The sequence below is a fragment of the Pelobates fuscus genome, chromosome 6, assembly GCF_036172605.1.
Source record: "Pelobates fuscus isolate aPelFus1 chromosome 6, aPelFus1.pri, whole genome shotgun sequence".
Lineage (NCBI taxonomy): Eukaryota > Metazoa > Chordata > Amphibia > Anura > Pelobatidae > Pelobates > Pelobates fuscus.
In genome coordinates, this window is record NC_086322.1 from 216,460,768 (window position 1) to 216,474,185 (window position 13,418).

Sequence of the window (13,418 nt, forward strand, 5' to 3'; positions counted from 1 at the left end):
CCTGATTCCAGCACCGTTGTCCTAATGCGCATGCAGGGCAATGGCATTTTTCACATTAGAACTTCCCCTGAAGAAAAGCCTGTTTAATGCTTTCCTAAGGTATTTTACATGGTGCTTTAAGTCCTCATGTATAGCGTGAGGACATGCAGCACCAGTTAGGCAACACAACCCGGAAGTTCCTCTAGTGGCTGTCTGGTAGACAACCACTAGAGGTGGAGTTAACCCTCAAAGGTAAGTTTAATATTACTGTAGTTTATTAAAAACTGCAATAATTACCTTTGCATGGTTAAGGAACCTGGGACAGGACACTACACCCAAACTTTTCCAGTGAGCCTATCCAGGCTTCCAGCAACTGCTGTCAACAAGATTTTTCCAGTGCAACAACAACCCTTACAAGAGCTAATGAAAAGTGTTTGCCATTTCTTTTTAGATTTTCTATTTGTATTTATTATACTGAAATTTAATTAATGGTACACAAAGCTAGTTTTGCAATTAACGACCAGGTGCTGTTGGGGACCAAGCCTCCTTTCATACTTGCTGAACAGGATCTGGTTGCTGCAGAGTTACAGAAGTTAGTGAAATATGCACGGAATTACCATTAGCCAGCCCTTAAAGGGACACTTTAGCTTAATGAAACAGTTTTGGTGTATAGATCATGTCCCTGCAGTTTCACTGCTCAATTCTCTGCCATTTAGGAGTTAAATCACTTTGTTTATGAACACTAGTCACACCTCCCTGCATGTGACTTGCACAGCTTTCCTAAACACTTCCTGTAAAGAGTCATCTAAAGTGTATCCTTCTTTTATTGCAAGTTCTGTTTAAATTTAGATTTTCTTATCCCCTGCTATGTTAAAGGACACTCCAGGCACCCAGACCACTTCTGTCTATTGGAGTGGTCCGGGTGCCAACTCCCACTACCCTTAACCCTGCAGCTGTAAATATTGCAGTTTTCATAAACTGTGATAATTACATTGCAGGGTTAACGCCTCCTCTACTGGCTGTCTAGTAGACAGCCAGTAGAGGGCACTTCCTGGTTTCTAGCACAGGTTTTCTGTGCTAGAGCGTCGCTGGACATCCTCACACTGTGTGAGGACCTGCAGCGTCGCTCAATTCCCCGTGGGAAAGCATTTTCAATAATTTCCTCTGGAGAGGTCTAATGCGCGCACGCGACATTGCCGCGCATGCGCTTTAGTTCTCTCCCGCCGGCGGCCGCACATGCACGATTGGTCTCCCCCGCCAGATGATTTAACGTCAAAATGGCAGTGAATTGAGCAGTGAAACCTGAGAAGCTTGAACTACACACAAAAACTACTTCATTAAGCTAAAGTTGTTAAGGTTCTATTTCAACTGTCAAAAGTAAAGACAAATAAGTCAATGGGACCTGATGGAATACACCCAAAGCTATTAAAAGAGCTTAGTGGTGTACTAGCAAAACCATTAACAGATGTATTTAACCAATCATTGTTAACAGGAGTAGTCCCAGAAGATTGGAAGTTAGCGGATGTTGTGCCCATTCACAAGAAAGGTAATAGGGAGGAGTCGGGCAACTATAGGCCAGTAAGCCTTACTTCAGTAGTGGGGAAAGTGATGGAAACCATGTTAAAGGATAGGATTGTTGAACATCTAAAAACACATGGATTTCAAGACCAGAGACAACATGGGTTTACTTCAGGGAGATCATGCCAAACTAATCTTATTGATTTTTTTGATTGGGTAACTAAAATTATAGATCAGGGTGGTGCAGTAGACATTGCTTACCTCGATTTCAGTAAGGCTTTTGACACTGTTGCACATAGAAGGCTTATCAACAAACTACAATCTTTGAGTTTGGATTCCAATATTGTTGAATGGGTAAGGCAGTGGCTGAGTGACAGGCAACAGAGGGTTGTAGTCAATGGAGTATATTCGAAGCTTGGGCTTGTCACCAGTGGGGTACCTCAGGGATCTGTACTTGGACCCATTCTCTTTAATATTTTTATTAGTGATATTGCAGAAGGTCTTGATGGTAAGGTGTGTCTTTTTGCGGATGATACTAAGATATGTAACAGGGTTGATGTTCCAGGAGGGATAAGCCAAATGGAAAATGATTTAGGTAAACTAGAAAAATGGTCAGAGTTGTGGCAACTGACATTTAATGTGGATAAGTGCAAGATAATGCATCTTGGACGTAAAAACCCAAGGGCAGAGTACAGAATATTTGATAGAGTCCTAACCTCAACATCTGAGGAAAGGGATTTAGGGGTGATTATTTCTGATGACTTAAAGGTAGGCAGACAATGTAATAGAGCAGCAGGAAATGCTAGCAGAATGCTTGGTTGTATAGGGAGAGGTATTAGCAGTAGAAAGAGGGAAGTGCTCATGCCATTGTACAGAACACTGGTGAGACCTCACTTGGAGTACTGTACACAGTACTGGAGACCCTATCTTCAGAAGGATATTGATACCTTAGAGAGAGTTCAAAGAAGGGCTACTAAACTGGTTCATGGTTTGCAGGATAAAACTTACCAGGAAAGGTTAAAGGCTTAACATGTATAGCATGGAGGAAAGACGAGACAGGGGGGATATGATAGAAACATTTAAATACATAAAGGGAATCAACACAGTAAAGGAGGAGACTATATTTAAAAGAAGAAAAACTACCACAACAAGAGGGCATAGTCTTAAATTAGAGGGACAAAGGTTTAAAAATAATATCAGGAAGTATTACTTTACTGAGAGGGTAGTGGATGCATGGAATAGCCTTCCAGCTGAAGTGGTAGAGGTTAACACAGTAAAGGAGTTTAAGCATGCGTGGGATAGGCATAAGGCTATCCTAACTATAAGATAAGGCTAGGGACTAATGAAAGTATTTAGAAAACTGGGCAGACTAGATGGGCCGAATGGTTCTTATCTGCCATCACATTCTATGTTTCTATGTGTAGGAGTGCAGTGTGTGTGTGTGTGTATGAGTGCAGTGTGTGTGTGTGTATATGAGTGCAGTGTGTGTGTGTGTATATGAGTGCAGTGTGTGTGTGTGTATATGAGTGCAGTGTGTGTGTGTGTATATGAGTGCAGTGTGTGTGTGTGTGTATGAGTGCAGTGTGTGTGTGTGTATGAGTGCAGTGTGTGTGTGTGTATGAGTGCAGTGTGTGTGTGTGTATGAGTGCAGTGTGTGTGTGTATGAGTGCAGTGTGTGTGTGTATGAGTGCAGTGTGTGTGTGTATGAGTGCAGTGTGTGTGTGTATGAGTGCAGTGTGTGTGTGTGTGTGTGTGTATATGAGTGCAGTGTGTGTGTGTGTGTGTGTATATGAGTGCAGTGTGTGTGGTGTGTGTGTGTGTGTGTGTATGAGTGCAGTGTGTGTGTGTGTGTGTATGAGTGCAGTGTGTGTGTGTGTGTATACGAGTGCAGTGTGTGTGTGTGTGTGTGTATACACGAGTGCAGTGTGTGTGTGTGTATGAGTGCAGTGTGTGTGTGTGTGTGTATGAGTGCAGTGTGTGTATATGAGTGCAGTGTGTGTGTATATGAGTGCAGTGTGTGTATATGAGTGCAGTGTGTGTATATGAGTGCAGTGTGTGTATATGAGTGCAGTGTGTGTATATGAGTGCAGTGTGTGTATATGAGTGCAGTGTGTGTATATGAGTGCAGTCTGTGTGTGTATACGAGTGCAGTGTGTGTGTGTGTGCAGTGTGTGTATATGAGTGCAGTGTGTGTATGAGTGCAGAGCCTTGGTGGGGGGTGGGCATTTTTATTATTATTTTTTTATTTATTATTTTAATAATTTTTTGAATAAATATTTATATATATATATATATATATATATATATATATATATATTTTCGTCCCCCCTCCCTGCTTGATACATGGCAGGGAGGGGGGCTCTCACTCCCTGGTGGTCCAGTGGCATTGGCAGTTCAGTGGAGGGGGGCTGGCAGGAAGCACTTACTTACCTCTCCTGCAGCTCCTGTCAGCTCCTTTCTCCTCCGTGCCGGTCCGGTCAGCTCCCTCTGCAAGTCCCAATGTAAGTCTCGCGGCCCACTATGACCCCGCGGCTCTCGCGAGACTTACACTGGGAGCTGACAGAGGAGCTAACCGGACCGGCGCGGAGGAGAAGGGAGCTGACAGGAGCTGCAGGAGAGGTAAGTAAAAGCTCTGCAGCCCCCACAGCCCCATTGTCTGTATTATGGCAATGTAAATTGTAAATGTAAATTGCCATAATACAGACAGTGACTCGAGTATAAGCCGAGTTGGGTTTTTTCAGCAGAAAAAATGTGCTGAAAAACTCGACTTATACTCGAGTTTATACGGTATAACAGCATGTAATTGGCAGACAATAAATCTTGACAAATACAAGACGTGAAAAAGTTCCTGCTTAATTGCAAAGTTACAACCTAGGGGTCATTAAAAAAAATAAAAAAAAATAATAGATTATTATGACAGCAAAAGCTCTTAAGGATTCAATTTCATATTTTTGGCTAAACGTTTAAAATTATTTAATACGGTAGTTTGAAAAAGATTATTTGAAAAGTTTATACAAAAAATTAAATAATTTGAAAAGCAAATCCAAAAATCGTATTAAAACAAGGCCTAAGTATGTTATTCCAGATCCCTAAATAATAAGCTGAAGAGTCAAAAGCTCAAATTCAGTTTATTGCAATTAACAGGATCACGAACAGAATACAAGTGGTCCTCATTTAGCGACCTACATGTTTTACGACGTCTCGCACTAACGACCAGGTGTAAGTGCGAGCCGTCGTGGGGATTCCCTGCTCTGGTGCGCTTGTCTATGTTCCGGGAAACTTCCCCGAACATAAACAAACGCATGAGAGCAGGGAATCCCTCTAACCTATGTTTGCGGAAATTTCCCCGAGCATAGATTAGAGGGATTCCCTGCTCTTGTGCGTTTGTCTGTTTGGGGAAGTTTCCCCAAAAATAGACAAATGCACCAGAGCAGAGAATCCCTTAACTCCTAACTTACCGACCAATTCGTTCTACGACCGGGTCGTAGGAATGGAACCCGGTCGGTAAGTGAGGAGTGTCTGTTAATACAAAAAAAAAAATTTCTAATGTCAGTGTTTTGTAACTATTTTGATTCTTGTCCCCCTCCCTGAAAGCTTACATAAAGAAGATTGACTTTGCTTTTTTGACGCCACCTAGTGGTGTTAGCCAGCTGTCTCTTTGCACCAGAAGAGCTAAATTAAGCTGTGGTTCTGGTGCTTAGAGAGTGTCCCTTTAAGGATACTCATAATGTGGTACATTTCCTGTAGAGTGTAACTTACTGGCAGTGGTTTGCTGAAGGTAAGAGTTGTCCAGAGATACAGGGGATTTAACAACCCACCAATCATCACAAGCTTTTTTTGTTCTACAACTGCGACGACTTGTATTATTATGCAGAGCCTCCGTGTTAGTCTCTGACCTTTTCTGAGGAATCTCTGTATCTGCAACAACAAAACAGATTCAATATTTAGTTGTTTCTCTTGTGTATTTTACATTACCTCCTACATTTCTCACAGCTTTCTTACTTAAATTTTAAGCAGCAGTAATAAATACAAGGATTATAACTTGATTTATTAACTTTATGATTAGAAAAAACAAGACCTAAGCAAAACTTTAGAAGTTTAATACAATGGTTCACTCATTGGGTTTGGTTGAGAAGATATATTTCAGATACTTACCTGTCCCAAAAGATGAAAGACTGATTAAAAGGGGAAAAGGAAGACAGGAGAATCACTGTTTTGAAAAAAGAAAAAAAATGCTAACTAGTGCAGCTTAAGAAAAATAACTCCACTTCCTAGACCACTTATTAGTACGGAGTGGAAGTTACAGGACACATATTGTAAGGAGTGAATTAGAGGCTTCACCATTTTGCAAAAAAGGTGGTCTGTGAAGACTAAGTTTAACAGCAGCCACAAAATACAAAACTAGTACACAAAAGTACATATTTAAACCCCCCCAGAGAGAGGGAGAGAAGAGGAATCGATTGATGAAAGGTAAGTCCAGCATGACAGTGCCACTTTAAGGAGGAGGACACGATGTGGGAGCAGTCATGAAGTGCATATATGGCAGTGCCATAACCTGTAAGGTGGCCATCATGAAGGAATTAAACTATTCAGTAAATAACACATTATTAACCCCTTCAGGGCGGAGTCAATAGTGCACGTTCTGATCAAAACAAAATGTAAACAAAAACTGGAATTTGCGCTATATGTCTGTTCACCCGTAGTTCCCCTCTTTCATATTATATGCACCCACACTTATTATATATCATTTTGTTCAGGAGAAACAGGGCTTTAATTTACCATTAACTATTCATATATGGAATATAATTTATTATGAATAAAATAAAAAAAACTGTGAGAAATGTATTTATTTTTTAAAAATGTGTAGTTCCGCCTCACATTTTAGCTGTAAATGTCATAATACTGTTAGGTTTTACTGCAACAAAATGCACATATTTGTAATCAGCGATGTCTCACGAGTACAACAGTACCCCCCATTAACAGGTTTTATGTTGTTTTGGAAAGTTACAGGGTCAAATATAGAACGTTCCATTTTCAAATTGAAATTTGCCAGATTAGTAATGTTACCTTTGAGACGGTGTGGTAGCCCAGGAATGAGAATTACCCCCATAATGGCATACCATTTGAAAAAGTAGACAAGCCAAGGTATTGAAAGTGGGGTATGTTTAGTCTTTGTTAGTAGCCACTTAGTCACAAACACTGGCCAAAGTTAGCGTTCATATTTGTTTTTGTGTGAAAAAAGCAAAAAACGAATATTTGGCCAGTGTTTGTGACTAAGTGGCTACTAAGAAAGACTGGACATACCCCACTTGCAATACCTCGGGTTGTCTACTTTTGCAAATGGTATGCCATCATGGGGGTAATTCTCATTCCTGGGCTACCATACGCTCTCAAAGGCAACATAACCAATCTAGCAAATTTCAATGTGAAAAAAATGAAACGCAAGCCTTATATGTGACTCTCTAACTTTCCAAAACACCATAAAACCTGTACATGGGGGGTACTGTTATTCTCGGGAGACTTCACTAAACACAAATATTAGTGTTTTAAAACGGTAAAACATATTACAACAATAATATAGTCCATAAAAGTGCCGTTTGTTTGTAAAAAATGCAAAAAACGTCACTTTTACTTAAAATATCATCGTTGTAATACAATTTACCAGTTTGAAACACTAATATTTGAGTTCAGCGAAGTCTCCCGAGTAAAACAGTACCCCCTATGTACAGGTTTTATGGTGTCGTGGAGTATTACAGGGTCAAATATAGTGCTTGCAAATTAAATTCTCTGCACTTTCTCCCTGTGTTGTCAGGCATGTCAATCAAATTTTAATTAATCAAATCACATAATTATGTTAAAAGATTATTTAAATATACATGTAGAATTTTAATATATATACACATATATATGTATTTAAATTCTACGTGTATGCTAATGTAATTTTTTATGTACCGTATATACTCGAGTATAAGCCGACCCGAATATAAGCCGAGGCCCCTAATTTTACCCCAAAAAACTGGGAAAACTTATTGACTCGAGTATAAGACTAGGGTGGGAAATGCAGCAGCTACTGGTCAATTTCTAAATAAAATTAGATCCTAAAAAAATTATATTAATTGAATATTTATTTACAGTGTGTGTATATAATGAATGCAGTGTGTGTGTATGAATGCAGCGTGTGTGTATGAGTGCAGCGTGTGTGTATGAGTGCAGCGTGTGTGTATGAGTGCAGCGTGTGTGTATGAGTGCAGCGTGTGTGTATGAGTGCAGCGTGTGTGTATGAATGCAGCGTGAGTATATGAGTGCAGTGTGTATGAATGCAGTGTGTGTATATGAGTGCAGTGTGTGTATGAATGCAGTGTGTGTATATGAGTGCAGTGTGTGTGTATGAGTGCAGTGTGTGTGCGTGTATGAGTGCAGTGTGTGTGCAGTGTGTGTGATCAGTGTGTGTGTATGTGTGCAGTGTATGTGTGCAGTGTATGTGTGCAGTGTGTGTATGAGTATGTGTGCAGTGTGTGTATGAGTATGTGTGCAGTGTGTGTATGAGTATGTGTGTGTGTGTGTTGCAGAGCCTTGGTGGGGGGTGGGCAATTTTATTATTCATTTTTTTAATTATTTTAATATTTTATTTTATTATTTTTTATTATTTTATTTTATTTAATTATTATTATTTTTAATTATTTTTATATTTTGTATTGTTATTTTTTATTATTTTATTTATTTGTAATATTATTATTTTACTTATTAATATTTTATTATTTAGATTTTTTTTTCCGTCCCCCCTCCCTGCTTGATACATGGCAGGGAGGGGGGCTCTCCTTCCCTGGTGGTCCAGTGGCATTGGTAGTTCAGTGGGGGGGCTGTGGGGGCTGTGAGAGAGCGTTACTTACCTCTCCTGCAGCTCCTGTCAGCTCTCTCCTCCTCCGCGCCGTCCGTTCAGCACCTCGGTCAGCTCCCAGTGTAAGTCTCGCGAGAGCCGCGGCTCTCGCGAGACTTACAGTGGGAGCTGACAGAAGAGCTGAATGGACGGCGCGGAGGAGGAGAGAGCTGACAGGAGCTGCAGGAGAGGTAAGTAACGCTCTCTCACAGCCCCCACAGCCCCAGTCTGTATTATGGCAATGCAAATTGCCATAATACAGACTATTGACTCGAGTATAAGCCGAGTTGGGTTTTTTCAGCACAAAAAATGTGCTGAAAAACTCGGCTTATACTCGAGTATATACGGTAATTATATGTATTTATCTATATATATATATTTGCGGTTATTTGTATTTTATATATAGATAGATATATATAGAATGCCATTCTAAGTGTATTTTGTTACCAATATATATATATATTAATAACAAAATACAGTTAGAATGAAATTACATATGAATATATAATTTATATTAAATTTTGTTTCAATATTTTATTTATTTATTTTATTATTTTATTTATTTATTATTTTAATTATACGTGTATATATATATAATATATATATGTACATCTATTATATATATAATATATATACATATTATATATATGTAACATCATTCTAAGTGTATTTTAATGCTAATATATATATACTTATATTAGTATTAAAATACACTTCGTATGACGTTACATATATATAATATGTATATATTATATATATATATAATATATATACATATTATATATATATAAAAATATTTTCAATTTATTTTTTAACATGTTTAATTTCTTTTTTTATACTTTCTTACCAGCAGGGGGACTGTCTGATATTTTAGACAGTCCCCCTGCAGGCAGATCCATAGCCAGCTATAGGGGGCCATGTGATCGCTCTTTGAGAGCGATCACATGGCCCCCGGGGGCCTCATTTGCCGTGGGAGGGCTGCCTGGGCTGTCAGGCAGCCCCCCAGAAGAGGATCGCGGCGGAGGTAAGTATAACTTACCTCCTGGGGCTCAAAGCCGTTACGGCGTTCCATGCCGCCGCAACGGCTTTAAAGCCCATTATAATGGGGACGGCATGGAACGCCGTAACGGCGTTAACGGGTTAAAACATGTAATCTCCCACAGTAATTAAATGTAATTAAAACTATTTCATCTCAATTAATACCATAATGAATACAGAGGTGTAACTCCACCTATTAGTGACGTCAGTCATATCTTTGCAACTTTTATAGCACAGAAAAACAGTCATGGGCTGAGAGCAATCAGCTGACCCTTTCAGTCAAAGAATGTTACCAACCACAGCGAAAGCACGTCACTGGGCCACCAGGGAGCATTAGGTCCCAGTAGGGACCCAGGTAAAAGTTTGCCCCATTACCAGGCAACCAGGCTACATTACTCCAGCCATCATCAGTGCTACAGCAGGCTAAAGAACAAAAATGAGCAAAATATTTCTATTTGTACGTGTAAATTGTAAGGTTAGAAAATTTTGTTGGGTTTTATTTTTGTCCAAGAAGCTAGGACCATCCTGAGCTAAGGAGTTCTCTGTAAGCATCTATATAACCAAAATGTGAGGTGCAAATGACAAAGATTGGTTAAACCAAGTAAAATTAAAAATGAAAAACTTATGGTTTTGCAGTACTAATACATAGATGTATTCACTCAAAAAATTGAGGTAAATAAAAAACAGTCAAGCAACCTTTACTGGATCACTTGAGATGGATTAGCCCAACACAGACCCAATAACTGATTTAAGCATGTCAAAGAGTAAAAACATACAGTTTGGCTAGTAGAGAAAACATTATACAAAAAAAAAAATCAAGTAAAAAAGGCACTGTAAACATAATTATACAAATGAAAGAAACCACTCAAAAATCAAAGTATTCAAAAGGTAAGCAGCACGAATACAAGTGAAAATAGCTCAAAAAACACTTAATGTAATGATATGTAAAAGAAAAGTGCGCTATGCTGTTAAATACTTAAAAACATATACATATGTATATATACACATGTATATACATAAAGTGCAAACCAAAACGGTGAAGGTGCAATATGATGCACTAAATAAAGTGCTACAGTAGTGCAGATTATACAATATATTTACACACACATTGTGAACTTTTCAACCATTGTGCACTCTGTGATAAAAAGTTAATAGTAAAAATAGAGCACTTACTCCTTTATAAATTAAAGAAAGGAATTTAGGCAATATAACTTTCCAGATATGGGTACTGCAGCTCAGAACATAAATAGAAAAAAAGAGAAAAACAGGGGGGAAACAAACAATAGTGTAACTCTGTCGTGTCCTCAATCTTTTTCCCTGTCCCGTTTACCTACCCCCCCCACCAGCCCACTCCCCCTCACGCCGGCTCTGCCCTCGCTGGCCGCCCAGGGAATGCCGGCCCTGGGGGGGCGACCGTTATGCCCGAGATGACCTGGCCCTCCTCTCCTACAATGTCCATGGCCGCAATATCCACAAAAAGCGCACCAGTCTCCTGCGTGACAAACTATATAAAACCTCAATAGCCTTCCTCCATGAAACGCATTTCCAAGAAGGCCAAGCACCAGCACTGTGAGACCACAAATATCCACTATGATATTTCAGCAACAATCCGCTACGGCACACCCACGAAGTGGGCATCTTGTTCTCGAGGTGGATCCCCTATACTGAACACTCCACCCTCGGCTGCAACCAGGGTATATAGGTTTTCACGAAGGGCACTATCCAGGATCAGACCTATACGAAACAATATCAATTTCTCTGCACCATGCTCAATACCCTGATGGGATTTGCAGAGGGGATCCTGGTACTAGGGGGGACCTGAACCTGGGATTACACCCCGAACAGGACTCCACCTCACGACCAGGGACGAACCCGGACCACAGATACGTCAAAACTCTCTGCCTCCTCCACCACAGCCATTCCAGAACCCAGAGAGCCTGGCTACGGCTGTGGGGCCACTGAGCGGAGGGCCCTGATACAGTATCACCACGTTCTACACAAGCAGAGGGGTTGGTTACCTACTACCACCATAGCACTAAACACACCAATGCCCCAGGGACCAAACATAAGATACCAAAGGCTCCGCAAGACCCTGGAAGTGCGGAATATACAGTGCCTCCCTTAATACTCTCATACCTGCACTATAATGACAGCAAGTTAACACCCTTCATTACATGAGCAAGTGGTATGTCACATTACACAAGGGGAAGGGTAAAGACGCAACACAGAGGAAATGTTGGAAACAATGTATTACTGCAAATGTTTTTTGTATAAACTGCACTGTATACACTTTTTCCCCTGCGTGCGAAAACGGTTACCCCGATAACTGCCCCTTAAGACCTCTGCGCAGGTCACATGTTACGAGATGCTAATTTGTATTGCATCACTCTGATTACACAAATGCTTCGTTAAAAAAAAAAAAATAACTTCAGCAGCTCATATGTACTCATTATATGCTGGTACATGCCAGTGCCAAAAACATCAAAAAATATGACACATTGACTCAATTCCATAAAAATTGGTACATAGATCGCTCAAAATCTCCCCCTCAAACATCGTTCTCTAGCTCTACACTACCTCAATCTATGTCTACATAAAAAAAAAAAAAAAAAAAAAAAAAAGATTACTAGAACTACTAATTTCCAATGTTTGCAAAGCATCATGGATGTTGTAGTTGTAAACCCATGATCTAGAGCCCTCTTTTCTAATCTATTCTCACAACTCTCTCTTCCTCTTCTCTAGGAATATATGTTCCTTATCGGATACTAGTAGAGAATTGTTTCACCACCACAGCATTGTTTTAGTGAAATAATGGCCTAACCAAGCACACAACTGTCATTTAACTCTCTACTGATTTAATTAAAAATAAATTGCATTGTTTATTTAGTAAGAACTCAAAAACTTCAATAAAAAGTATATGAAATCAGAAGTGTATATGCCAATATAATTTAGGATTATTGTGGATTAGTACCACTTTAGATACTATATGTGCCAGTGCTTCACAATTTTATGACAACATAGAAATAGGACCTGGTGCTAAAAAGTTTGAGATGCTGATAGGTGAAATATTTTAACTTGGTCTTATGTTATGTAAAATAAATTAATTACCATTCTTTTGAATTTTCTTTTTCTTGTCACAATATTTATCCAGGGTAGGAGAAACTTTCTTACTTAAAGCCTTTTTCTGCTGACTGTTCTGTATTGGCTTGCCTTTTTTTTTCTTAGAAATCAAGTTTGCTGAGTTTTTCTGTCCTGTTTCAGAAATGCTATTTTCATGATCACTATCATCCGACTGCATATGATCTTCCCTTCCAAGTGATCCACGATCAGAATTCATATCACTTGGATCATCTTCCTTTGTGGAAGGTTTGTCTGACGTAGATAAACTAATGCCATCTACCTCTAAAGAATAGGTTACATTTATTTCCTCTATATTTGGTCTTTGACTACTGTTGTCAGCACCTTGACTTATACGATTCCAACTTTTGTCTTGAGAAATGTGTTCTTCAGCAGGGGATAACTCTGTGATTTTAGGCACAGACTTTGATTTTGAGCTTTGACTTGGTTTTCCAAATCTAGGGATTGAAATGTAAGTCTTTGTAGAGTTACTTAATTCATTGATCATGAAATCTTCATCTTCGAAATCTTCATCTTCAACATCTTCATGAGTAAAGGGCACTGCCAGAGGGTCAGGAACAACAAGTGGCAACCTTAAACATAAACATTTATAATTAAAAATAAAACAAAAACGATAAACTAACTATACTAGTGACTGTTCAACAGAATAAAATTATTACACTTGTAAAGTTTACACAGCACAATAACCATGCAGTAATGCAACTAATTGCATACCGGTTTCAAGTGTTAAATTAGGTTAGGACTCCACAGGTACTTTAACACATTAAAGGGAAAGTCAATGAGCTATAACTGACCACTTTAATGAGTTGAAGTGATTACGGCACCTAGAATCCCCTGGTATTGTCCCATTGTTCAGCATTAAACGATT

The 13,418-nt window shown here is 39.3% G+C and overlaps 1 protein-coding gene across 1 annotated transcript in view; it reads right to left on the reverse strand.

The window, feature by feature from the left end:
* CENPC (centromere protein C) overlaps positions 1-13,418 on the reverse strand; it is a 64,465-nt gene that overhangs the window by 22,318 nt on the left and 28,729 nt on the right. Inside the window, exons 11-12 of the mRNA XM_063458736.1 lie at positions 12,521-13,122; positions 5,257-5,415 (exon numbers count right to left, since the gene is read on the reverse strand). Coding sequence (XP_063314806.1) covers positions 5,257-5,415; positions 12,521-13,122 — 761 coding nt within the window. The remainder of the gene's footprint in view (positions 1-5,256; positions 5,416-12,520; positions 13,123-13,418) is intronic.